The sequence below is a fragment of the Pimephales promelas genome, chromosome 22 (genome assembly GCF_988280905.1).
Source record: "Pimephales promelas chromosome 22, fPimPro1.hap1.1, whole genome shotgun sequence".
Lineage (NCBI taxonomy): Eukaryota > Metazoa > Chordata > Actinopteri > Cypriniformes > Leuciscidae > Pimephales > Pimephales promelas.
Window position 1 is genome coordinate 9,982,309 of NC_142790.1, and position 27,801 is coordinate 10,010,109.

Sequence of the window (27,801 nt, forward strand, 5' to 3'; positions counted from 1 at the left end):
CAAAGATTCATTTACACTGTGACTGTGTATCAGATGTAATCCACTCTGTCTGTGTCTGCAAAGATATGTGCCAAAGGTGAGTGCCCATTCAGATGTATGGCCATTGTTCAGAGTGGATTAGCCAGTTAGACTGATTTCCTATGGGAGGTCCTAACAGGTTTCTATTGTTTGTAGCCCTGTCTTTATGTAAAAAGATATGTCTCTCAGACAGAACTTTGTGTTAAGATTGTTGAAGGGCGACATGCTAACATCGCTGCTGGAGGACTGCTACAAACCTTTAATACATTTTTTCCCCCACAAGAACTCTGGTCAAGCTTGCTTATTTTATGTATTGGAAAAATCTAATACATTGGCGAGCCAACCAAACCACTGCACTGCTCGGCCAAATGCACCAAAATCTAACAGTGTCAAGTATTTTTTTTTGTATGATAAAACTTCATAATAGTAGTTTAATCTAAAATGTTGCTTCTGTGCATGAAAATGTATGAATGCATACTTATATTTTTGGGCTCATTAATATTACTTGCGCTTGGGGGCGGGCGATATACCGGTAGACAAGATTAACCGGTAAAAATCTTGGGACTAGTTTCTCTAATACTGTTACGTTCATGTGACTCACATTGCTGTGTTGCTGTGTCACGAAAACATACCGTTTGCATGCGTTTTTAAGCATTGTTGTTTAAAAAATGGGGATTTTAAACGGTTGAAGGGCAATAGGTAGCAAAGCCAAAATCATTTCATTAAGACTGTCGACAGTTTTTTTTTCACCTTATCATTTGATCATATCCATTTATATGGTAGGTGTAATTATCTGTGCTGTGCTCTCCACTCAGGACTGGGAGGATGATGTCAGACGTTTTAAATGGATCTTCCGTCATCCTAGTGACACAAAGCTTGTGGTTCTTATAGGAAATCATGACATCGGCTTCCATAACGAGTGAGTTTAAGGGTTATAATTGACCTACAGAGGCAATGTGTAGTTTTCACTCACCTATATTGTCTATTTAGAGTCAATGTTTTCACTGTATACTATTTCATTAAGGATTGCAGTAAATTCAAAAATATTTAAAAAATAACCACTTTTTTATCAAATCGCGTAGTCCTACTGTGAAATGATGTTAACTTGACTAACATTATCTTTTTTGAGAAATTTGAATACATTTTGACTCAAGAATGTTGATTTGAAAATTAAATGTTTATTGTAGCATGCTGTCAGCATCATCTCAGATTAGTATTTAGCAGTAAGACTGACAGGGTGTTTGAAAAAGGCCACTTCCAATCCTTTTTTGAAAATACTATTGTGTGGTACGAAGCTTTGAAACATCTTTGACAGATTTTGCAATTATTGCAATTTACCCCTATTTGGGGAAACATTATCTTTACGCCAGGGACACATTGATGCTGGTTTTAAAATCTGGGCATCAAAAGGTTTAAAGGTGCCAGATTTATTAAGAAATTAAACTATGCTCAGTTTTTTCAGGAATTAATAACTGCAGGGGAAAAAATGCAGAGAATATAACAGAAGGTGAATTGCAGAGTATCTGGTAACAGACCCAAACCCAGACAATTAATACCTGGTTTAAACTTACAAGTTTATGAGAGTATACATAACTCCAGAATGACTACAATGTAAGCCCAACATTCCCAATCAATGTATATAATGCAACCTAGAGATAGGAACTTTATATCATTGCTTAAGGAAGTGTCCCCAAGTTCAACTTTTTTGGGAAAAGGGTTTTAGATTTTTTATCACTGGTGGTGAAACATAATGTCCCAAATGTCCTGAACTTTGTAAATTAAATATTTTTCCTGTAACTTGCACTTTACCTTACTCTGGTAAGAATATGTTGATTACAAGCAGAACTTCATTGTCGAATGTCTTTGGAAAAACTCTGATAGCTCTAATTTATCTAATATATTGTTAAGGGAAAATCTGAACAAAATTATTATTATTATTATTATTTTTTTGTGTAACCTGGAACATACTTTTCTAAGCATGCACCACGTCATGATATTAATGTACCATTGTTTTGACATATGTATACAGTATAATTGTTGTTTTCTTTTTTTTCCTGTTTAATGTTTTGTTGTTAATGTTTCTAAAATCAAAAAAGACTGACAGGATGTAGAAGGTCATTTTATATTCAAGCCATTTTCAGAAGGTGCCTGATTTATATAGGTGTGGTTCCTTTATTGTCTTTCTCTTACTTTGGCAGAATGACTAAGCAGAAGTTGGAGCGGTTTGAGCAAGTATTTAATGTCACATCAGCAAGGATCCTCACCATTAGAGGAGTCAAGTAAGTTTCTAAGCATTTTCATCAATTCCTCCACCAAGATTTATAATTTTGTCTCTGTATTACTTGTTTATTTTTACAGTTTCTTGCTGGTGAATAGTGTTGCTCTACATGGTGATCACTGCCCCATCTGCCAACGTGTAGAGGAGGAGCTATACAAACTCTCACATGCTCTTAATTGCTCTTTTCAGGTAATAAAGATTCTAGATATAATAGTTTCATCAGTAACTATAATTGTTGAATTTCTCTTCCTTAATATAACCAGCTGTTTTCTTTCTTTCTTTTTTTTGATACATTAATGCTAATTCTGCATTCTGTGATTGGTTACATTTATTTTCTAGAATGCACACTTGTTTGTTTTAAACCCAGGGGGTTGCAAACCCCTTGGGGGTTGGCCTGTCGAGATAATTAAATAACCGTCTGGTCTTGATTATTTGATCTAACAGTGATTGTTTCAGACAACTGCGATTATTGCGCTCTTTTATAGGCATACGGAACAAGGGGTAGTCATGGACCGAAAGTAATAGACAAGCACTAATTATGTTTTCCAGCAATATATTCAAAGTCATATCTGAAGCCATTCTATAGCTTAATGTGAGGGACAGAATTCTATTTACATCATTAAATTAAAGTTCACGGAGACTCCTTGTCTTCCCTCCACTGTGGCTTTTAATCATTCTCTATTCAACATGACATCATGACTTTTGCATAAACATACACGGCACTTTTCGAGTCAAGTGGCGTGTTATCTCTACGCATTTTGAGCTATCCTCGTGTATCCACAGTATTCAAACAGCGCCTCGTCCGGTTACGGTAGGATGCACGATAAAACTCTCTCCAATATGATATATTCATATTATAATGCTTGATCTGTAGATAAAGGACTGTGGATTTGCATAAAATTACTTTATTTTACTGGAGTTTATTGCTGTTTTTAAATGACTCGCTACCGTGTGCCTGTTAGATCACACACATCACAAGGACAGTGAATTGGCATCAAACGCACAATAACTGGAATTTAAAACTGTGCAGAAACAAATGATCAATAAACTGTTGGACAGATATTCACTAGGATTTGTGCACTCGAGATTTCTTCGCTTTGTGCCATAAACTTTTAAATGCTCACTTTTGCAGTGCTGCACACTGTGACTCCATGTTACTTTAAACACCTAATTTTGCACTTTGCATACGCACTTTGTGCCGCTCTGTTTTGAAGTTTTTCATATTATCATGGTTTTGCACACTGAAAGATTAGAAGCCTATATTTTTGGTTGTATCTATCTATGACTAAGCTACTGAAAAAAATTCTTCCAGAGATCATAGATCCTCTTCTTAATATCAATTCATCTTTGTCATTAGGATACAGAGTAAACGCGTCTGCTCCAGTGAGCTTGCGCTGCCGTGGATTTTGAGCCAAGCGGATAAATAGTCCGTGAGGCGCATGCGGTTCAAATGAGTTTCGTTCCGCTTTTGGCACATAAACATCATCGAACATTTATCGAACTCGATATTGATATCGAGTATTGACTCGATATTGATATCGAGTATTGACAATATTGACTCGAACTTGATATCGTTTTATCAAGAAAAATTATATCGCGATAATGAATGAATGAGAGTATCAATTTAAGACGAGGCTAAATGTAATTTATGTACCTGTGTGGAAAATCCGAAAGTTTTTATGACTTTATGGCCTAAAATTCTTATTATTAAAGTTAATGACTTAACATACATTATGAGTTTTTCCCCCTGAAATTTAGAAATCTACATTGGTGAATTTAGAAGAAATCTGCAGATGCAAAACAGATGGAGGATAGTAGGTTTAAAACAAACTCCATCTAAATGTGGGTTTTGAAGGTTTTATTTGATGATGATCATACAGTCCTCCCTCAAATTTGAAACTAAGTCAGGTGTATCAAATATGTACTTGATTGAAACTAGTAGCATAGAAAACATGAAGAGTTCAGATGCAAAAGCCTCTAAATGCCATTTGAAATTTTCTTCTAGAATGGTCATTTTTATCAAGCTTGTATATTTAAGTTCAGTAATTTCACTTAAATGGCAATTAATAGGTAATCTTCATTGCCATTTAAGTGAAATTACTGAACTTAAATATACAAGCTTGATAAAAAGGATCATTTTAGAAGAAAATTTCAAATGGCACTTAGAGGCTTTTGCATCTGAACTCTTCACATGCACATTGTGGCATGATTTTCGTTTAGTGCTCTATAAACCTTTAAATACTCAGGAGACCATGGTTTCTGTGTGAACTGACTATTTTGTAGACATCTTTTGAAAACAAAACAATTGTGAGTTTGAGGAAGATAAAATTAACTTTTTTTAAGTCAGAGTTGTGTTAGTATATATATATATATATATATATATATATATATATATATATATATTTTTTTTTTTTTTTGTTTGTTTAAAAGAAGTTTTAAAAAAGTAAAGCAAAGGACTACAACAAACGGCTGGTAGGGACTACACAACATTCCTCCCGGGTTAGTGACATCACCAACCCTAAAATGTACATAATCCCTGCGCTGGGGAACACGCAATCCATGTTTAGAAGAGTAAGAGTGGTTGTGTAAGAGTCCATTTGTGAGTCAGCTCATACTTTAGCATCCATCTTTTCACATGCAATAGAAAGTCACTCTATGTGCATCTCACAACAGTTCCTATATGAGCGATTTATAGATTACATGACAGAATATCCTAATTGAAGATCATTTTTTTATCATTTTAGTGTGTCTGCGTGAGGTAATCACAGCTGCTAACACACACAGGAGCTCTTGAAACACCGCCCTCTGCTGCAGCTCATTTGCATTTAAAGGAACACTCCGACTTTTTGGGACTTTAGCCTATTCACCTTATCCCCCAGAGTTAGATAAGTCCATACATACCTTTTTCATCTCAGTGCGTGCTATAAGTCTGTTTGACGCACGCACCGCTAGCCTAGCTTAGCACAAAGACTGGATGTGAATGGTTGCAGCTTTCATACTAATCCAAATGTGTGACAAAATAACGCAAACATTTTCCTATTTACACGTTGTGATTTGTATAGTCACAGACTGTACAAATAACAGAGTCAAATGAGACAGATATCTTTTAAACGTAATAAAACCTGGGAACTATTCTCTGAAGGCGAAGCACTGCTACTTTGACGGAGTGATAACCGCATCACCGGAGACACGCCGTGGTGAGGAGCAGAGAGTTCGTCAGAGTTTGGGTAACAGAGTCAGCAATTTATAAATAGTAAAAGCGTAGTTTACAGTCATGGGTTTTCGCTCTATTGTAAATAGCTGCGACAGTAAACAGGGGAGGTAATACCATGTTTCACAGAATTCCAACTAAAAACGCTGACTGGATGAAGAAATGGCTAACTTACTTACTCTGGATATTGATCCAAACACACCTAAATAGATTATCAAGGGACATTATGTTTGCTCGGTACATTTCAATGAGGACGATTATTTAGAAAAAAATGGAATTTGCCACACGGACCATAATGTGCTGAAGGATTCGGCCAGCACAGACAGGACAAGTGGATCACCTGTGGCTGAGGTAAGTGTTATGTTTTTAGATGACCTACTGTAACAGTGCCATTAGCCAGATCTGATGTAACGTAAGTGACACTATTATATGATTAGGGTATGAATATGTTTTTATCTTGATGCGGCGCGGACGCGCTTGGAAAAAAACGAGCGCGTTGAATTTAAATTTGAAACTAAATTTGAAATAACCATGGAAATAACGAACTTGAGCGTGCAAAAGGGTACGATAGGCTGTGAGTTCATTGGGCAAAAACAATTTGTGCTATTACTTTCCCCTTATTCTGTCCTATAGTAATGCAATTATATTGTATATTATATGCTGTTGAATACATTTGGTTCAGCTAATAAATTGCATTTAAAATATATTGATTCCTGTAATAATAATTATTTATTCATGTTCTGTGATATTTATAAATCTGGATGCGTTTTTGGTTGGAATTCAATGAAACATGGTACTGTATTACCTGGTCTCCCCTGTTTATTGTCACAGCTCAAACAATAAAGCTAACACCCATGATAAACTATGCTTTTCTAACGTTAGTAATTGCTGACTCTTTACTCCAACACTGAGCGAATTCTCTGCTCCTCATCACGGTGCGTCTCAGGTGATGGTTATCACTCTGCCCAAGTAGCAGTGCTTCGCCTGCAGAAAATATAGTAGGCTATTTATACGGTTAAAAGATGTCTGTGTCTCATATGGCCTTGATATTTGTACCGTCTGTGACTATACAAACCACAACATGTAAATAGGAAAACGTTATTTTGTCACTCATTTGGATTAGTATGAAAGCTGCAACCATTCACATCCAGTCTTTGAGCTAAGCTAGGCTAGCGGTGCGTGCGTTAAACAGACTTATAGCACGCACGGAGATGAAAAAGGTATGTATGGACTTATCTAACTCTGGGGGATAAGGTGAATAGGCTAAAGTCCCAAAAAGTCGGAGTGTTCCTTTAAAGGGCCACGAAACGGTGTGCTCAAAACTCTCAAAAAGTTGACAACTTTAACATGCTATATAAAAATATGTGGGGTATTTTGTGCTAAAACCTCACACACACTCTGGGGACATCAGAGATTTATTTTACAACTTGTAAAAATGGCATTTTACCACCCCTTTAAAATGCCTTGTGAATTTCTATTAAAAGAAAAAACGTACAAGTTCTAAAAAAATAAGAGTGACACACCCCTAATTGTTAAGAGTTGCTCCTAAATTTCCACATTTGGATAAACTTTTAGCCTTTTTTTTTTGTGAATATGTTATGGATATGTGAAAATGTTGTGATGCAGATGTTGACTGATTCTATTGCGGGTGTTCTTGTGTACTTTTAACTCTGTTAGGGTGCACAACATAATGGCCAGTGCAGGGACACTGAGAATTTTGCCCCAACAGCGCCTGTTCTACTACAGGTGAGATGGTGTGCATTTTTCTGTATATATCATAACTAAAATTTATTTTTATTATTCACATGTAGTTGTAGCAAGGTGTAGTATTTTATGGTATTTCTTGTATTTTAAGTGTATTTCTTCAGAAATTGCAGTATTATTTTCTTCACTGTAATAATACATTGATGTTTCCTAGCATTACCCACTGTATAGAGTGAGTGATGCCATGTGTACAGGTGTAGACGCAGCCCCTCTGGATGAACGGTACCAGCTGTTTCAGGAACGTTATGATGTTATATCTAAGAATGCCTCAAAAAAGGTAAAAAAAACAAGATGCTCAGTAAACACAATTTTAAGCAGTGTTGGGTGTGTAATGTGTTGCAATGTGGTGTTACAATTAGTTAAACAAAACAATTAGTTACTTTTTTATTGAAAGTAATGCACTAAATTTGCATTACTTTCTCACCTTAGCTAGCTGTGGCTTGTTGAAGACTATATCAGCCCGTAATTAAATAAAGTTTTCACTCCTGAAACTTTGTAGTATACATTCATAGCTGTTGGTCTTCTCAGCGGCATGAAAAACAAAACTTTTAATGAAATTGTGAATGGAATATATACAGCAAAAAATGCTTGGCTGTCAACTGCAAAAAATAGTTATCAAAGAAACAGACTACACTGCACAGTGAATATCTTATTTACTGCGTTTACACTTTGTCATAATTAGAACATTTGTGAGCGTGTAGAACTTGGTCAGTGAGCCGGATATGTTGACACAGGACGTTAAACAGATTAGCTACTTTTAATCGAGGGGTGCTGTACTCTCCTCAGTCTTTACCCTCCAACAAGCTTTCCAAAATCATGTTTTATCTGATTGTTTGACATCTATACAATTTCTGTGATTTAAGATGCACATGTTTATATCAAACCATGTGGAAACGAATAGTCACTTCTGAGGAAAAGCTGCATTTGACAAAGTCTTTGAGGTTAATGGCATAAACTCTTTCAAAGATATTCAGATGTATGTCTTCTTGACCAGAATAAGCCAAAAACATTACTGTAGGTGGACATCAGAATAAGACTTTTAAAAATTTGGGGTGTATTTGCTGCCTTTTGCCGCTAAGAGGTGCTACAATCACAGACTTTGAAAAGTGTCCGTTAATTCTCTCTATTGCGTAATCAGCAGCCGTGCCGCGGCTCATTCAGAGCGATTGAAAGCTGGTAGCAGATTAATTCAAGTGAAACGTGGTTAAATTAATTAATAATCACAATACTGAAATTAAATTGAATAAATAATGAAAATTAAAACATTGCATTAGAAACATATTAGGCTACATCAATGAGGCTTTACAAGCGCATAAGACGATAATGCAACAGCATTCTAACGGTAGCTCTGTGGTTAACGCAACAACATCAACCTCATGGAACTTCAAACGACCCGAGATCGAACCTCATTATAGCATACATGCTGTTAACCGATGTTGGCCGACAGCTTTAATGTTTCACCGTTCTTGAGGCTTAAATAGGTAACTGTTTATTAACGAGTTTATTAACTGTTTATTTATTTAAAGTGTCAGTTTATTCTTTGTATGACAAAGTCTGCCACAGCTCATTGAGAGCTGAGGTCGCTGATAAATTTAAACATTGTAGTTAAACAAATTCATAATCACAATACTGAAAAAAAGTGAATGCAAATAAAATAAATGTGAAGTAAAAATAGGCTTCTATTATTGCATCAAATTTAAGCAAAGTAGGCACACTTAAACATAAGGCTATGTGCCCAGTTTTTCTATAATTTAGAAAGGCTATGTCAATAGGTTATTTGTCTTTTACTTTGTGTTATTTTAATTTGTTAGTAGATTTATTAACTGAAACATAAGTGTAATAAATTAAACCAAATTATCATAAAATTAAAACATTTTCAGGGGACACTGTAAAAAATTTGGAGTAGGATTTACTTGAAAAAACCTTGCTAAACGATCTCACTCAGAAAATGCTAGTAAATTTACAAAGATTTGCCAAGTAAAAACCTAAACATATTTATCAGTAGCTTTAATTAGAAATCTTTAAGTTAAATTTACTTGGAATGTGGAATTAAGTAAACTTTACAAAAAATAAGTAATTTTAACTCGGCTTGTAAAAGGTTGATTAATACCGATTTCCTTTGCCTTTGCATTACACTTCACTAAAACAATTATCTTGAATTTTATTAGTCATTTATAGTATGTTCTTTACTTGGATCATCCAAGTAATTTATATATACATCATGTCAGACTTTAAGCCTTATGTGAATGCAAACACCTCAATACTTGATAGACAATACACAATGGTGGTAACATTTGATGGATCGTTTTTGTGTTTGAATGTGTCGTTTTAAGCAAAAAATTTACTCGAAATGTCACAAAATGGCAATTTACTAATACTGAAAACAAAAATCAATGATAAAACAGTGTAAATACAGCTGGAAACCAGTGAAAAATGAACCTCATTAATTATTCAAGGTCCAGTGCATGATGGGAACCCCAGTATCAGAAAAGTTGAGTAATTTTTACTTAATTTTATTGAGTTGATATTACACTTTCATTTATACTCGCTTGAAATAAGTACTGATATGGAATTTACTTCGTTTTTTAAATTCTTGCCTGAACTAACTTTTTCAAGTAAATTACATTGGGTTTTTTCACTAGTATTTACTTAACCAAAAAAATAATTTTTTACAGTGGAGTTACTAAACTTTCCTATATATGGCATATATATCACTTGGCAGCATTTATGTTTAAGCATTCTTTGTTTTCAAGCATTCATTCTTTAAGAATTAAATAGGCTTACAGGTTATGATTATCAATTAATTTCTTTTAATAAATATTGAAAACATTTCAACAAAACATGTTTCAGTTGGTAGTCAACCAAAAGGCTTATTGCCGCGGCAAAAATAAAGTCGTTCGGTACATTGTCGAAGGGTCATTGTGCAAAACAGCAGCAATTGCTGCATTGCAGCTTAGGTAAGTTCAGTGTTGATTCATTTCTGTTGTAAAAAAGTTGTTTCATTTAATTAATCTATATCGCCATTCTGATGTCTTCGTCCAGCTCAGTTCAGTTCTCATAAAATGGTGTTATTAGCCGCGTTTCCATTACCCTTTAAATTATAACTTTCCTAATAAAGGCGGAAAGTTTTTAAAATCAAAAAACGTATGATTTTTTTAAGTCATAAACAAAAATCTGAAAATTGGTCGATATTTAGGGCCCAAGCCCTGAAAGGGCGCAGAGCCCGATTTCTTTCCTTCCGATTATTAGGGCCCAAGCCCTGAAAGGGCGAAGGCCCTATTGTTTTCCTTGGGATTATTAGGGCCCAAGCCCTGAAAGGGCGAAGGCCCTATTGTTTTCCTTCCGATTATTTTATTAGGGCCCAAGCTCTGAAAGGGCGAAGGCCCTATTGTTTTCCTTAGGATTCTTATTAGGGCCCAAGCCCTGAAAGGGCGAAGGCCCTATTGTTTTCCTTCCGATTATTATTTTTAGGGCCCAAGCCCTGAAAGGGCGAAGGCCCTATTGTTTTCCTTCCGATTATTAGGGCCCAAGCCCTGAAAGGGCGAAGGCCCTATTGTTTTCCTTAGGATTATTAGGGCCCAAGCCCTGAAAGGGCGAAGGCCCTATTGTTTTCCTTAGGGTTATTAGGGCCCAAGCCCTGAAAGGGCGAAGGTAAGTGTTCCGTTATGTTTTTAGATGACCTACTGTAACAGTGCCATTAGCCAGATGTAACGTTAGTGACACTATTATATGATTAGGGTATGAATATGTTTTTATCTTGATGCGGTGCGGACGCGCTTGGAAAAAAACGAGCGCGTTCACCGCGTTGAACTTGCACCCTGCGCGCGACGCGCCTAGTAGCCTAAATTTGAAATAACCATGGAAATAACGAACTTGAGCGTGCAAAAGGGTACGATAGGCTGTGAGTTCATTGTGCAAAAACAATTTGTGCTATTACTTTCCCCCTATTCTATCCTATAGTAATGCAACTATACTGTATATTATATACTGTTGAATACATTTGGTTCAGCTAATAAATTGCATTTAAAATATATTGATTTCTGTAATAATAATTATTTATTCATGTTCTGTGATATTTATAAATCTGGATGCGTTTTTGGTTGGAATTCAATGAAACATGGTACTGTATTACCTGGTCTCCCCTGTTTATTGTCACAGCTCATACAATAAAGCAAACACCCATGATAAACCATGCTTTTCTATCTAACGTTAGTAATTGATGACTCTTTACTCCAACACTGAGCGAAGTCTCTGCTCCTCGTCATGGTGCGTCTCAGGTGATGGTTATCACTCTGCCCAAGTAGCAGTGCTTCGCCTTCAGAAAATATAGTATTTATACGGTTAAAAGATGTCTGTGTCTCATATGGTCTTGATATTTGTACAGTCTCTGACTATACAAACCACAACATGTAAATAGAAAAACGTTTGCGTTATTTTGTCACTCATTTGGATTAGTATGAAAGCTGCAACCATTCACATCCAGTCTTTGTGCTAAGCTAGGCTAGCGGTGGGTGCGTCAAACAGACTTATAGCACACACGGAGATGAAAAAGGTATGTATGGACTTATCTAACTCTGGGGGGTAAGGTGAATAGGCTAAAGTCCCAAAAAGTCTGAGTGTTCCTTTAACATGCTCGAAACTTTGCACATGTTTAGAACCCGCGGCCATCAGAGCCGGGCTGAAGCTGGTACCCGGGCGTGGCAGGGCGGCTCGTCAGCGCCCCCTGGAACGGGGTCCGAACACTTGGTCCATAACTCAAACACGCTTGCATGTAATAATATGAAACTCGGTACACATGAAGATCTCATCGTTTCATCTATCCACAAGTTACCGAGGGGCGCTCCTGTAAAAAATAAAGTGGGTGAAACTTCCGGTGACGCGGCGGAAGTAGCATTCCAATGGTATTTTGTGTGTTAGTTAGCGAAGAGGCTAGCTGTTTTTCTGAGAATTATTTTACTATTTAAAGACGCAAATCTTTATGAGAGATGTCGTTACGGAGCTCAGGGACAACATGTGCTGTTCGCGGTTGTATGTATAACCGGACTAAACTAATTCAGTGGCTTAAACGTGATTGTTTTGAACATAAGCTGAAAACGAAATCAGAGTGATCCTGCCAGAGCCCGTCTCTGATCCTGCCAACGACTGTAGTTTCCATCACCTCCCAAAAGACGACGAATCTAACCTGTTTACATTTGTTTAAATTCTTAATGTTCTATAAACTCTATCAGCATGTGATTGGCTGTTTGCCACTGATGTTACACCTAAACTCAGGATCAAAGCCTGTGTTGACAGAATACCAAATGTGCCAGTTAATGTTATTCAAGTAGCACATTCATTTATAATTTTGAATAAACTCCGACCAAAGCACAATGACTAAGTGTGTATTTTTTATTTTAAATGTTTGTCAGCTCGCACAACTGTCTGTCACCATGCCTTGATGAGTATTGATTATTAATAATGTTATTATAATGCTACGTTCACACCGGACGCGAATAGGGCGTCAGGCGCGAATGATTTCAATGTTAAGTCAATGCAAAGACGCTTTACGCGCGTGAAAAATTCCTGTGGCGCGAATGAGGCGTGGAGCGTGGCGCGGAAGACGCGAATACGCCTCATTCGCGCGTCAAGTTGGCGCGAATGGCGCGAATTGAGCGTTGTGCATTCACGCGTTTGACGCGAATTCGCGTCTGCCGCCCGAGTTGAAAAATCTGAACTTTGGCATGAATTCGCGCCGCGTTAACCAATCAGGAGCCTAGCTGCTTGCTCACGTGGTGAAGTGTCTGGATGCTTCAATAAATTATTTTGTTAATATGACTAAATGCATGGTGGGATTATGCACAACAAAGCAAATGTTTCATCACTTAAAACATTATTTCTATATACGAGACATGCTCATTTTGTATTGAATGTTATTCATTCCATATCTATAAATAGTATTATGTTGTAAAGACAATCAACATATGTGCATAAATTCGTGTCTGGACGTGAGAGAGAGAAAAAAATCACAGGACAGGTTAATAACTTTTGAAGGCTGGCTCTATTTATCATCAAAACAAAAATAAATGACAGCTAGATTAGATGGATGAGGGCGAGGGTGATCCTCGCTCAGATGCGGGACAACAGGTCATCAAACTGGGCGCGTGACAGGCGGAAGTACCGCTGACAGCGGCCGTCATCCAGCGCAGCTCCTGGAGCGAGCAAATGGTGAAACTCGCCAAACGGTTCGGCTCTGAAGGGTCCGGTGGACACAAATATATGGCGACGATGATCCCCACGCCGCTGTTCTACTCTCCAGAGTAAATACAGAGCGGTAACTCTCTTGATGAATGCTCGGTCGACATAAAAACAATGGCCGCCAACGGATTTTGATTCTGATGCGCGTCACGCGCGTAAATTTCGCTTCAAACTTTACGCGCGGCAGTTTCGCTCTTGACACGCGAATTAACACTAGTGGTCAAGCGTCAAACTAGACGCGTCAGGCGCGAATTTGACGCGCGATTCGCGTCCGGTGTGAACGTAGCATAATACTCCCAATCAACTACTGCGGAGGGTAAAGGTACTGTTATTTCACCCTTTTGAATTTCGTTGAGGTTGTGTTCCCACATCGTTAGCTAGTTTGGATCGCTATAACTTGAATGACTGTCAACTGTTGAATGAACGAGTGTCAAGCATGTCAAATTGCGCTTTGTTTACGTCGAACCGGAAGTTGCGCCCACTTTTGAGGCAAGGCCTCATGGGGCGTAGGAAACTTGTGGATACCTCACACTCTTACTTTTTACCCCAGCCCAACAGGAAGTCGGCTATTGACGGTTGTTCGTAAAACACACGCAATGGAATGAAATACTCCTCCTAGAGCTTTGATCCAAATTCGACAAAACTCTGTCAGCGTGAAGTCAAGACATTGAGGATGAAAGCTTGTGTGGGGATTTTTGATATCTCGAACGGTTTGGCCGTGGCGAGGAAACGAAATCATGGCGAGAAACGTGAAACAGGAAGTGTGTTATAACTTCAGCATACATTAACTGATCTTGATGAAACTTCAGCAGTGTGTTCGCTGTAAGAGGACGATCAGTCTCTGTCTCTGTCTTTGCCTGTCTGTGTGTGTGTATGTTTGTGTGTGTGTTTTTAGGGGGAGGGGTCTTAACCATTTCACTGCTATGTGTCTGGCCTGCATAAAAAAATACATTTCTTAAGCCTGGTATGTTTTAAATAAGTTTTTATTTTAATTTTTTATAAGTAAAAGCATAATATAACCAGTTTAATTGTAGTGCATTGACCATAGTTTTATATAATTAGTTTATTAATTAAATTAACTTGGTCCATAAACTTGATCTGAAAATTTGGTCCATAAATCAAACACACTTGCATGTAATAATATGAAACTCTGTACACTTATAGATCACATCAGGCCAAACAACTTTCGTGCTCTAATTTTTACGACAGTTCAAATGGAAGTCAGGAATTATGGGTTGTTTGAATAAATCTCCTAGGAGAAATACATAAAATTACAATGCATGTGTTTACCAATCACCACAGAACTCGGTGTGCATGAAGTCAAGACATTGAGGATGCTCAATTCCGGACTGATTTTTGATATCTCGAACGGTTTGGCCGTGGCGAGGAAATTAATTTTATGACTAAAAAAGGACACATAAAATGTGCTATAACTTTGCTCGTTTTACATACAGTTACAAAACTTGCCAAATATATTTTTCTTGTCAAGCCGATCAACTTTCTAATCAACAGTAAGAAGCTCAGACCAAAAGAAAGTCATATATTGTAGTGTGGATTTGTATCTTGTCTCTATCAGTGTCTGTGTGCGGAGGAGGAGGGGGGGGGGGGTTGCTGGTGTCTGTGTTTATGTGTGTGCGTGTGTGTGTGTGTGTGTGTGTGTGTGTGTGTGTGTGTGTGTGTGTGTGTGTGTGTGTGTGTGTGTGTGTGTGTGTGGCTGACTGTAGATTTTTCCTGCAAGTCCTTATCTTTTTGCATAACAATTTTGCATTTTTTTTAAATGACAAAATATGCATATAACCCTAATCTTTTAAATGTATAGTTTGCTTTACATAAAAGTAAGATCAATTTGTAAACTACAAATTGGTAATTGAAGCTGAATGAATTTAAAATTCATGTGTTATATTTCAATATATTTGCTTTCCTTAATATTGTAAAACACTAACCTCATTTATATGTGTGTGTGTGTGTGTGTGTGTGTGTCTGTTTGTATGTATATATATTTTGCAAAGCCCTCACTGATGCAAGCTCTTCAGCACACTTCTCTTCGACAGTCAAAGTGGGGGTTAAGTTTTTGCACGTCGTGCAGAATAACCCTCTTTATATATATATATATATATATATATATATATATACTTAAAGCGGGGGTTAAGTTTTTGCACGTCGTGCAGAATAACACTAAAGGCACCATATATATACTTAAATATAGCTGCGAGCAGCAATGAAGGGCCAAAGCTGGCGGTACCGCTATCCCGGTGCCTTTAGGTAACTAAAGGCGCCGGGGTTGCGGTGCCACCGGCTTGGGCCCGCAATCGCTGCTCACAGCTATATTTAGGGCCCAAGCCCTGAAAGGGCGAAGGCCCTATTGTTTTCCTTCCGATTATTTTTTTTGTTTATTTTATTTTTCTAACGACTATTTGGGCACTTTTGGGACCCTTAACATGCTCAAAAACTCTTGAAACTTTGCACATGGGTCAGAACCCGCAGCCATCAGGGCCGGGCTGAAGATGGTACCCAGGCGTGGCAGGGGGGCTCGACAGCGCCCCCTGGAATGGGGTCCGAACACTTGGTCCATAAATCAAACACGCTTGTATGCAATAATATGAAACTCGGTACACATGTCGATCTCATCGTTTCATCTATACCTCACACTCTTACTTTTTACCTCAGCCCAACAGGAAGTCGGCTATTGAGGTTTGTTTGTAAAACGCACACAATGGAATGTGAAATACTCCTCCTAGAGCTTTGATCCAAATTCGACGAAACTCAGTCAGCGTGAAGTCAAGACATAGAGGATGAAAGCTTGTGTGGGGATTTTTGATATCTCGAACGGTTTGGCCGTGGCGAGGAAACGAAATTATGGCGAGACAGGAAGTGTGTCATAACTTCAGCATACATTAACTGATCTTGATGAAACTTCAGCAGTGTGTTCGCTGTAAGAGGACGATCACAAGGATGTGACTATTGTGAGTCAAAGTTATAGCGCCACCAACTGGCAGCAGGAAGTGTGTCACTTTCAAAATGCTTTGAAATCACCCTCTTATTTTAACCCGATTTGCTTCAAACTTCATCTGTATAATGTAAACATACGGCAGATGTAGACCTGTGAATGGATTCTTAATATCTTTGAAACTGTTGCCGTGGCAACGCATCAAACTTTACCATTCTTTTAGGATGCTTTTGAGTAAACTCAACAGACACGTCACAATTATTGGCCTGTAGACGTGCAAAGTTTCAGAAAAGGGCGTGGTGCAGGGACTAAATAGCGCCACCTTTTGAAAAAAAGTGGCGATGTTAGTTTTATCTACAGTTACAAAAATCGCTATATACATTGTACTCCTCAAGCCAGAGAACTTTCTAATTCATAGTCATTAGTTTGGATCAAGAGGAAGTCAGATATTTTGGTTTGAATATGGTGAGCCTCTCTCTGAGCCTACGTCCCTGTATGGCAAGCCCTTTTAACATTTAAAAGCTAAGTTTGCCTATCCGGAATTAACATTGTAGATATCAACACGCCACCTTTTGACAAAAGTGACTAGTCGTGATTACATTTTGGATAGTTTGTATTAAGATATCTTTTGCATTTAAGATATCTGTAATGTAATTGTGACTAGTCAAAACGACAGATAGAGTATGGCAAGCCGTTTTAACATTTAATCATTTAATCATGAAAGGGCCAAAGCCGGTGGTACCGCAATCCCGGTGCCTTTAGTTATCTAAAGGCACCGGGATTGCGGTGCCACCGGCTTGGGCCCGCAATCGCTGCTCGCAACTATATTTATTATTATTATTATTATTTATACGACTATTTGGGCACGTTTGGGGCCCTTAACGTGCTCGAAAACTCTTGAAACTCTGCACACAGGTCAGAACCTGCGGCCATCAGGGCCGGGCTGAAGATGGTACCCGGGCGAGGCAGGGGGGCTAGACAGCGCCCCCTGGAATTGGGTCCGAAAAACTTGGTCCATAAATCAAACACGCTTGCATGTAATAGTATGAAACTCGGTACACATGTAGATCTCATCGTTTCATATACCTCACAGTCTTACTTTTACCCCAGCCCAACAGGAAGTCGGTTATTTAGGGTTGTTCATAAAACACACGCAATGGAACTTGAAATACTCCTCCTAGAGAATTCAAACACACGGCATGAAACTCGGTCAGCATGAAGTCAAGGCATTGAGGATGAAAGTTTGCGAGGGGATTTTTGATATCTCGAACGGTTTGGCCGTGGCGAGGAAACGAAATTATGGCGAGAAACGTGAAACAGGAAGTGTGTTATAACTTCAGCATACATTAAAGGTTCTCTAAGCGATGTGGGGCCAAAACATTTTTTGTCACATACATCAAACGTCTCATCACTATCGGCTAGCTGCCTGTCCCCTAAACACACTGTAAAAAAACGCGGTCTCTGTAGACACCACAGGCTCCACAAACGGCAACAAAAACAATCATGTCTCACCCAGACCACGAAACCTAACAAACAGTGTTCCAGCCAATCACTGGCAAGAAGTATTTGAGGGTGGGTCTGGGGGGTTAGTGTGCGTGCACATGAAGGGTGTGTGTGTGTGAAGGAGAGAGAAGAGCATCAGAGGGAAGTTTGAAAAATGGCCGACACACGACCAAAGAGATGTCGTTCTGAAGAACAAATTAACCCTTGTGCATCAATTAAAAAAAGTTACACATAGGTAAAAAGAGGACAAAAATATCCATGTCAAAAAACTGTCATAAAAATGTGACGCTTTGGAGTACAGACTTAAGTTTGGTATCATTTAAAAGAAGACCATTTGCAGATTATTGCTGAAGTAAAAAAAACAATAATAAGTAAATCCCAAAAAAAGTTTATGAAAATTATTTATAAAAAATATTTTATATAAAATATATATTTTATAAATCAGGTTGAACTCAAAACTGCAATAAAATCAAAGCCATAAATCTAAATAGGTTGTGTTCCAAATTTGAGAATGATATCTCAAAAAATGAGCTTTCGGTAACAGTTTGTTTGGGCGTAGTAACATATTTTCCCCATTGGGTCCCAGCAAAACCCTACTGGAGCTCACAGTGATTGGATTTGAATTTGCAGTTTTTCTCTCTCAGTAAATACAAACACAAATATGCGCACACACACACATATTTTTTTATAACACACATACTAACCACACTCTGACATCCATAACAAAACAACCACACAAATATTGTTGCATAATTTATCCAGTTGGCTCTATAGTATGCCGAACCAGAAAACAGGAATAAAGCGATATTTGTTTTATTGGCCAAACTTAAAAAAATGGTACCATCTGATAAAAAATAGTTTTAAAAAAATGCCATCAGAATGAAAGCCTCTTAACAAAGATTGCATCATTTTATAGTTAACTGAACCGGGGATTAAAAATGGCAGTTTTAATGGGTTTCAATGGGGACATTTTTGTCCAAAAGGCGCTGAGAGGGAGTATTTTTTTTACCTAATGCAAAAAATATATTTTTTTAAGAAAACGACGGTCAAATAGTAAACTTCCAATAAAAATACACACCTCTGCCAAGTTTTTTGCAGTTAGCTTTAACACAGGCAAAGTGATCAAAAAAACAAAGCTGAAAAAGACAAAAATGTCCATAAGGATGCACAAGGGTTAAAAAGAAGGAGTCGGATAAAGAACGTGCGAAGTTCCGAATTTACATCGGTAGCAAAGCTTTTGAACGATGGCGAGAACTCCGGCGGCAGAAGGGCTTCCAGTCCGACATTCAGGTTGCTCTGTTTTTGCTGGACAGGTGGGTAACGTTACATTGTTTTTTTTTTTCTTCTAAATTGACGCTTATGTTCGCCAAACCCACACAATGATGTAATTAGCTAGAACTATGCAGTCAGCGAAATGCACGTTCACAATTATTTGAAGCACGGAAGGGAGGGGGAGGAGATGAGATGCGGAGGAGGGAGGGTCTAGCTAGCCTCCGATTTTTTTGAAAATATTCCGAACGTCAACACCCAGGATCGCTTAGACAACCTTTAACTGACCTTGATGAAACTTCAGCAGTGTGTTCGCTGTAAGAGGCCGATCACATGGATGTGACTATTGTGAGTCAAATTTATAGCGCCACCAACTGGCAGCAGGAAGTGTCACTTTCAAAATGCTTTGAAATCACCCTCTTATTTTTACCCAATTTGCTTCAAACTTCATCTGTATAATGTTAATAGATAGCAGATGAAGACCTGTGAATGGATTCTTGATATCTTTGATACTGTTGCCGTGGCATAAACTTTACCAGGGCGGCAGTGGCTCAGTGGTTCATGTGGGTTGTCTACGAACCGAAAGGTTGGTGGTTCAATCCTCGGTTCCACCTGACCAAGTGTTGAGGTGTTCATGAGCAAGACACCTAACCCCAGCTGCTCCTGACGAGCTGGATGGCGCCTTGCATGGCTGACACCGCCGTCGGTGTATGAAAGAGTGTATGAATGGGTAAATGTGAGGCAAAATGTAAAGCGCTTTGGTGGCCATTAGGTCTATGAAGGCCCTATATAAATGCAGTCCATTTATCATTTACCATTCTTTCAGAATCACTTCGGGCGATAGTTTAAACTCAAAAGCATAAATAGGGCTATAATGCACTCTTGTGTCATTATTTTTCTATATTTATTACGTATGTGACAGAGGATGTTATTTTATTGCGAGTGTACACAAATATAGGATAACAGTTTGCAGTCTGAATGTTGTCCTTTATGAACAAAATAACGGATTATGTTTCCTGTTTCCACTGTTCACACACACACACACACACACACTCCGGCTTGAGAGAGGCGCGCGCGTCGAAGTGTGTGTGTGAGAGAGAGAGAGAGAGAGAGAAAGAGAGAGGGGGGGGGGGCGATTGAACTGAGCGTGTGTGTGTGTTAAAGTTCCCTCTGAGCGTGTGCACTTCTGAAGCCACTGGCGCGCAGAAAATAAAAAAATGCCACGCAGAGGACCAACGCGAAATGTGTGGAAATCCATTTGATTGTAGTTTAAGTGAGAAATAATTTCAGTGCTCTGGTTAACCGCTGTAGAGTGAAAACTGGTGAATGCAGTTTACAGCTTTCATAGAAAGAGAATGATGTGAGAACGTGTGATTGGCAGTGAGTCCTGTGTGCGGACAAAATAGCTCAATACGAGAGGCAACGAGAAACAATAAGACGTGAAATAAAATCACAACATAATGTTTAAGAAGAGTGGTTTGATTAAAGTGGTGGAAATAACGGTTGATGGACACAGAACAGTAAAAATTACATACCCACCCACATGAAGCCAAAATACATCATTAGTTTAATATGTTTTTGTGTGGGGGGGAGTTTTAGGTATGATTACTATTAAAGAGTTCGCAATTCACTTTTCTTGAACATATTTAGCTATTAGATCAGTAGTAATAGGATTCACTTTATGTCAAAAAGATGATTGATTGACAGGTGACCCGCCCCTTCCCGCCCCTTTCTCACGCCCCTTTTGGCATAGGATGAAAGGGTTGAATCTAGAGCAAAGGAGATAAGAGGTGATAAAAAGTTTGGTTGACAGTTAGTTTTATGACCTGTTGACCGCCTAGCTTTGATAATGTCCTTTTTTATTATTTGTTTTTATTTGTAAAGATAAGATTAAAGGGATCAAATTGGATTTGACAGTTAGTTTTTTAACCTATTGACCCTTCTAGGTTTGATAATATCATTTTTAACATTTTGTTTTTAACTGTAAAGATCAAAAGGGATCAAATGGGGTTTGACAGTTAGTTTTATGACCTATTGACCTCTTCAAGTCTTGATCATGGCTTGTTTTAACTGTGGCTTTTGAAACAATGAGAGAAAGTGTCTGTTTGAGTGTTTTGAACGTCGCCGCATCCCCTCTCCTTAACTGCAGCTGTGAAAGTGATAATAAAAAAAGTGTGGAAGTTGATCTGTTCTGTAAAAATAATATAAATTAAAAAAGACTATCCACTGAACCAAGCATTTCATTTTAAATAAAAGATTGTTGAAACAAACTGCTTATGAAAAGACAATGCAAATGCCCCTCTCATTCATGGCTCATGGCTCAAAACATAAGTGAGCAGCGTGCATCTGAATGTGTCTTTTTTTGTGTCTGTGTGTGTGTGGGGGTGTTACATGATACCCTCCGCATTCCTGAAGACACTGTGGAAGTGAGGACAATTTATATATATATATATTATAATTACTTTCACTATACATGCTACCACTAGGCTCAATTTTTTGGAATCACACGGTGTCTTTTGATTTTAATGCAGACGACACTCAAATCTATCTCCCTTTGAAACATAATGACAAGCAAGGCCTAGAAACTTTGCTTGCCTGCTTATCTGACGTACGGTGCTGCATGTCCTTGAATTTTCTGCACTTGAATGAGAGTAAGACTGAAGCAATTGTTTTTTGGCCCCTCTGTTGGAAAAGCAAACCCCGAATACTGACTACGATTATTTAGACTCTAAACGAGAGCACACATTACTTTTTTTTACGATTTTATTATCTCTAAATTGGTTGCCAGTGTGTTATATAAATTTTGTTGCTAGTTGTAAGGCTTTGACTGGTCTTGCACCATCATACCTGTCAGATCTTTTAAATGTGAAAAAATTAACAAGATCGTTGCGATCCTCAGACAGCATTATACAGCCATATCCAAGATCGTGCGTTTTCAGCGGCCAGTCCTAGGATATGGAATAGTCTTCTTCCTTTATCTGTGAGGTCTGCATCGTCTGTACAGGAATTTAAATCTAAGCTACAGTCTAATGTTTTTACTCTTGCATTTCATTCATAACGTTGGTTTCTCTAAACCCTAACCTAGTGTTTTATAGTTTGTTATTAGTGCATTGTGTGTGGTTTGTTTTTTACTTCTCCATTTGTACAGCACAGTGGTCAGCTTCTGTTGTGCTTTATAAATAAATGAAATTAAAATAAATGAAATGATATATGTCACACTAAAGTTGAAAAACATTATGTTCTATATAAATTAAATGGTTATAAAATTTAAATCTAGTCATTTACAAATATAATATTTAACACTAACTATAGTTGAAAAACACTGATCTTCAAAAGTATATAAATGAAATGGTTATAAATGTGCAATTATTAATTTACAAATATAATATTTCATACTATAACGTTGAAAAACATGCTGTTCTTTAAAAGTATATACATTAAATATAAAAATAAACTATATAAAATAATATTTCTCTCTCTCTCTTTCTCTCTCCCCCTCTCCCTCTTTCTCTCTCAAACACCCCGCGCATGGTAGACATGTTCTGTTTGGGTGTGTTCATTATGAGAGTCACTTTCACGAGGAGGTGTCTGCCTTACACAAAATCTTACAAGGGGTGTATCACATCATTGTCACACCTGTTTCGCTAAGAAAACATAAAATCTAAACATGTTTCTACATATGGTAGCTATATGACATTAGTCTAGATTTAAGAATTTATTTCAAAGAATAATCGTAAAAGTTTGAATATGATCTTTTAAAAAATTGTTTAAATTAAATCTTTATAGTTTGAATACATTCGTATCTTCTATTTATCTTTTAGAAGATTACTCTAATGATTGACTGTAACGGCGACCTAAAGTATAATTTTTATTAATATAGCCATAACGATTTTTGTACTGTAACAGCATATTCGAGATGAACCATCACACCCTCATAGAGACGGAGGAGTTACAGGACAGATAAGCCTCTGGGCCACAATTATGTCACAGCGTGTGCAATGCTAGTCTGCTTTTCAGAGCTTTATTTATTGTAAATTCATTTAAAAGCATACTCTTAAAAGTTTAGATCTTTTAAAATGAAAAGATTGTTTAAATCAAATCTTTAAAGTTTTATTAAAATCGTATCTTACAAGACTTCTGTATAATATTAATGATTTGCATAAAATTTAACCTAAGTTATTATTTTGACTAAATATCGTTTGTTCAAAATAAAATAAAAAATGTTATAAATCAAGATCTGTGCTTTGGTGTCAAAGAGTAAATATTTCAAAGAGTATTTTTGTCCATGTCGCATGAAATGAAAGTTTGTCACAATGTTTTTGTTTTAAAAGAAATCCTTGGACTGCTCTTATTTGCTCTTATGTAGATTAAGTTGTATCATTTAGAAAATCACCACACATTTTCAGAGACGCAATGTGCCTCTGTGGTCCATGACGCAGCAGAAGTAAAGTTGGTATTGAGCAAATATTTAATTTTACTCGTCTTAATTCAAAGCATGATCTTACTTTTTCCACGGTAGCTATGACCTATTGTATGTAGGTACGATATATCATTTTGACTTTTCTTGTATCCCCCAAACTATCCTTATTCATTGTGGAAGCACACAAGGGGAGAGCTGATGATACTATAGCAGAAAGCATGCCCCTTTGACCTCTTCGATTCAAACACATAGTGCTCTCTAGCGCCACGCTTTTTGAAATGCGTGTTGCGACTATGGTGACCGTAATGTGCAGAGAAGCTACGACATGTCATCCAATAGCACTTTTTTGAGTTTAACTATACACATTCTACCGTTACGCCGCCTATATGATGAATTACACAACCTTGTAATTTAGACCGTAACATTGACTTACCTGTCGAGAAGAAAGCAGGACTTCAGCGTCCCTTTCAAAGACTTTCTCCTTCATTAGCTCTATCCACCTGGGAAAACCCATCCCGATATTTACCCTCATTTTGAATTTGCCAGTCACGTTTCCTTTTAGATTACATTTTTAAGCTTTATCATAACTACGAGGATTGCATTATGAAGCACCGTGCAGTGCGGCCTTTCAAGCGCCTCTCACTGACCTCCTTGGTCGCTTCAGATGGTTTCAGTCAGCCGGTTCTGAATGAAAATGCGTTGCGGTGACTAGTGCTTTTTTTTTTGTCCCTCTTCGTTATTATAGTTTTTCAAAATGACGGGACGACATGGAGGCCTCCATGGACTCACCCGTCAGATCATTGTCAGAGCTAATTTTACACCAACGAGATCATATTTATGAATAAAGACATTGATTTTAGCTATAAGAATACTTTTTAAAATATAATGTACCTTGAATTTCAGATGTGTAAAACTTTAAATTTTACAATTACATTTTTCAACCGAGTCAATCTACACGTGAGAGATCTTCAGAAGTCATAACTTCAGGGATCCAGAGAATATTTAATTACCCTTAAAACCAAAGATTAAGTTTAATGACACTAGTTTTTGCAATGTCACTTTTTAAATGAAAATCTTACTTTAATGTTTGAACAAAAAAATCAAAAGTGCTTCTTCATATTTGCTGTGCTCTGCCGCAAGGCCATAAACTGGTTCTTTCTGTTTTATAAATTGACTTTTCTAATTTCTACAAATATCAGCCTGATAAATATGGACTTAATACACAATGAAACAAGATAATCATGCTACGAAATACGTCTGACACAATGTTTTTAAGAAAAGTAGTGTTTTTAAAATTTACCTAAACCATGATAACAGATTCTTTCTTTTGACAGACCTACAGAAATGCATGTTGATTACTAAGTTTCAGGCATAGTGCAACCATGCAATGATTGAGAAAGCTAATATTGGTGTAATATTTGTTCAGTTTTACCCTCACGCTGATCCAGACATAGCTTTACTAAAAGGAAATATCATGGAAGTCGAAATATCAAACTTTGTTCAAAAATTGTTCTCTGACCCGAAAACAATCAGATAATGGAATGTTCCAAAAGTACAATTAGATATTCTCCTGCTTAGTATGTGTGTAATTAGTTGGGCTTAAATATTTGGATGTATTTTGTCACACCATAGCGATGCAAAGTACCACACTTTTGTAAATCCTGTGGACTAACTTTAAAACATATTCTTTATACAGGAATCACACGTGTCCAAAACAACCATGTAAGATTCAACAGACCAAATCACTAGGAAAAGCACTGTGTATAATATTTCATACACAAAAGTTAACAAATGATGGTTTTATTACTATTCAGATAGCTAGTAGATGATACTGTTTCACATTTTGTATGTTGGACCGTATGTATTTTAGGTGAAGACTTTTCTTTTAGAGAAGTCAATATTCAGTGTTTACCTGCAGATAACATTTCACGGAGTAAAATCAAGAGATCAACTTGCAAAAAAGTAAATACAACATACAGAAAATTGATCAGTTTTGAATGTTTGTAATTGACATTTTATATACTAGTCGATTACGCCGTTTACAGCCTGCTTCTTTTTGTTTTTGTACAGTATGCAAAAACTAGTCTCCGACCGTGGTCAAACATATAGGAATTTATGAAAAACATGAACAGATATTTCTACACAAGATATTTCTTTCAGAACATCTTTCAGCTATGTCTACAAGACATCGACATGAAAAATGACTATTGCTGTTTTTTTTTTTGTTACCTATAAAACTAATATACTTCAAACTCGTCTAGAACAGTCATAGATACGCAGGTATTTTGTGTATGTGGCTAAACAACGGTTAGGCTAATGAATTTAGTTGAAAAGTGGTATTTTAATGTGTAGGCATCAGTCTTTTAGGCCTGATCCAGAAAACAGGCATTGTGTTTTATGTCTTAACCCGTTTAATCCCACCGGTCACAATTGTGACCGCAGCTTTTTTTTCTTATTTCTGGAAGCTCTAAAAAATGTTGTTATTGACTTTGGGCCAAGAAATTCAACTTTTAAATGACAAAATAGACTGTCTTGATTAAAATCAATTAATGTCATGTGACTAGTGTGAAAGGTCACATGACCAGATCAGTTCACTTCCTGCTTGCACATCTAGAAGAAGATTTCTTCCTCAGACTACTAAAATAAGTAGTATATAAAACATCTTAATTTACAGATAGAACTATCAAATTTTGTGCATATATTCTTTAAAGGCTCTACTACTGATATATTTTGAGAATTATACTCCTGAATTTATATTTTGCTCGTAACACTTGTCAATTTGTTTACGGTCACAATTGTGGCCGGTAGTATAACAGTATAACAGTGCTTCAATTGAAAACACAGGTATTTGCAGATATTGCCGGGTATTGGCAATCCTACACTGAATATGCCACATCTGTGAGGAGGATGGATGATCTCGGCGAAGGAGAAGTGCTCACTAACACAGATTTAGACAGATTTGTGAACAATATTTGAGAGAAATAGGCATTTTGTGTACATAGAAATGGTCTAGATCTTTGAGTTCAGCTCATGAAAAATGGGGGCAAAAACAAAAGTGTTGCATTTATAATTTTGTTTAGTGCAGTTATCAGTATCCCAGAAACGTTCAATGTGTTGGACCTTCTCGACGTGCATGACCCCCCTTCCCCCCCACCCCCCACCCCCAAATTGAAAGTAACTGTGATAGTGATAGCTCAGATAGGGAGTCCCAGGGTGAAACGGCCCATTTGCCTGGTAGACTATTGAATGGCGATGCAGAGGTGAACTATCTGGAGGATTGTGCAGATGTTCATGAGAACCAATTGGGGTGCCCCACACATGACCACAAACCACCCTTTCTATAACATTCGGCCCATCTTCAATGCACTGAAAGAGTGCACACACATCTACCTGAAACTGGCCTAGGACAGGGCCCAAGTGTAGACATGGTCTAGCCCATAGGGGTCTAGCCGAACAAGCAGAAGTTCCTCCAGGGTGTAACTTTGTTCATAACAACCTTTTCACTCACTAAGCCTTCTTCACGAAATGACAAAACGAGATATTGGATGTCTTGTAATGAATGTGTCAATAGGTCTAATTGAAGAATTTGAATGAATTCTGACTATGTAGTAGGGATGAGCGAGTACAGCATTATCTGTATCTGTATCTGTATCTGTTAACCATATGAATTATCTGTATCTGTATCTGTACTCGGACTGGGCGGGGCCTAAACCCGGAAGTGGGTCGGGTAGTCTTGAAATGGGCGGGGCTTTAACCGGTATGTTATTTTAAGCATGCAATTGATATGGGTTGATCTGAAATTGCTTTATTTTTTGCTGATAAGAAATAAAACTATTTACATGACAGCATCAGCATTGAGCTTCAGATCAATGGTTTTGATCACGATAACAAACGAACTACAAAACAAGTTTTGCAACAATGAATACAACACATGTGGCTGCAATTATGAAGTAAAATGTAATGAACAAGAGTATTCATCTCAACTACGGCTGGGTGATATGGACCAAAAGTCATATCCCAATATATTTAGGCTGAATTTCGATATACAAAATATATCCCGGTATTTTTTCTGCAAAGTGAGAGCAAATGTTCAGTCAAAGCCAAATATGACATGTCACAAGTATAGTTTTATTGAAACTTGAACATTTGCCAAACCA

At 37.4% G+C, this 27,801-nt stretch overlaps 1 protein-coding gene across 3 annotated transcripts in view; it reads left to right on the top strand.

The window, feature by feature from the left end:
• The window catches only part of mppe1 (metallophosphoesterase 1), a 106,991-nt gene that overhangs the window by 36,390 nt on the left and 42,800 nt on the right, over positions 1–27,801 (top strand). For all 3 annotated transcript variants that reach the window (XM_089125827.1, XM_089125826.1, XM_089125825.1), the window contains 5 exons: positions 834–937; positions 2,217–2,297; positions 2,377–2,485; positions 7,185–7,253; positions 7,426–7,548. In XM_089125827.1, the coding sequence (XP_088981953.1) occupies positions 834–937; positions 2,217–2,297; positions 2,377–2,485; positions 7,185–7,253; positions 7,426–7,548 (486 nt within the window). The remainder of the gene's footprint in view (positions 1–833; positions 938–2,216; positions 2,298–2,376; positions 2,486–7,184; positions 7,254–7,425; positions 7,549–27,801) is intronic.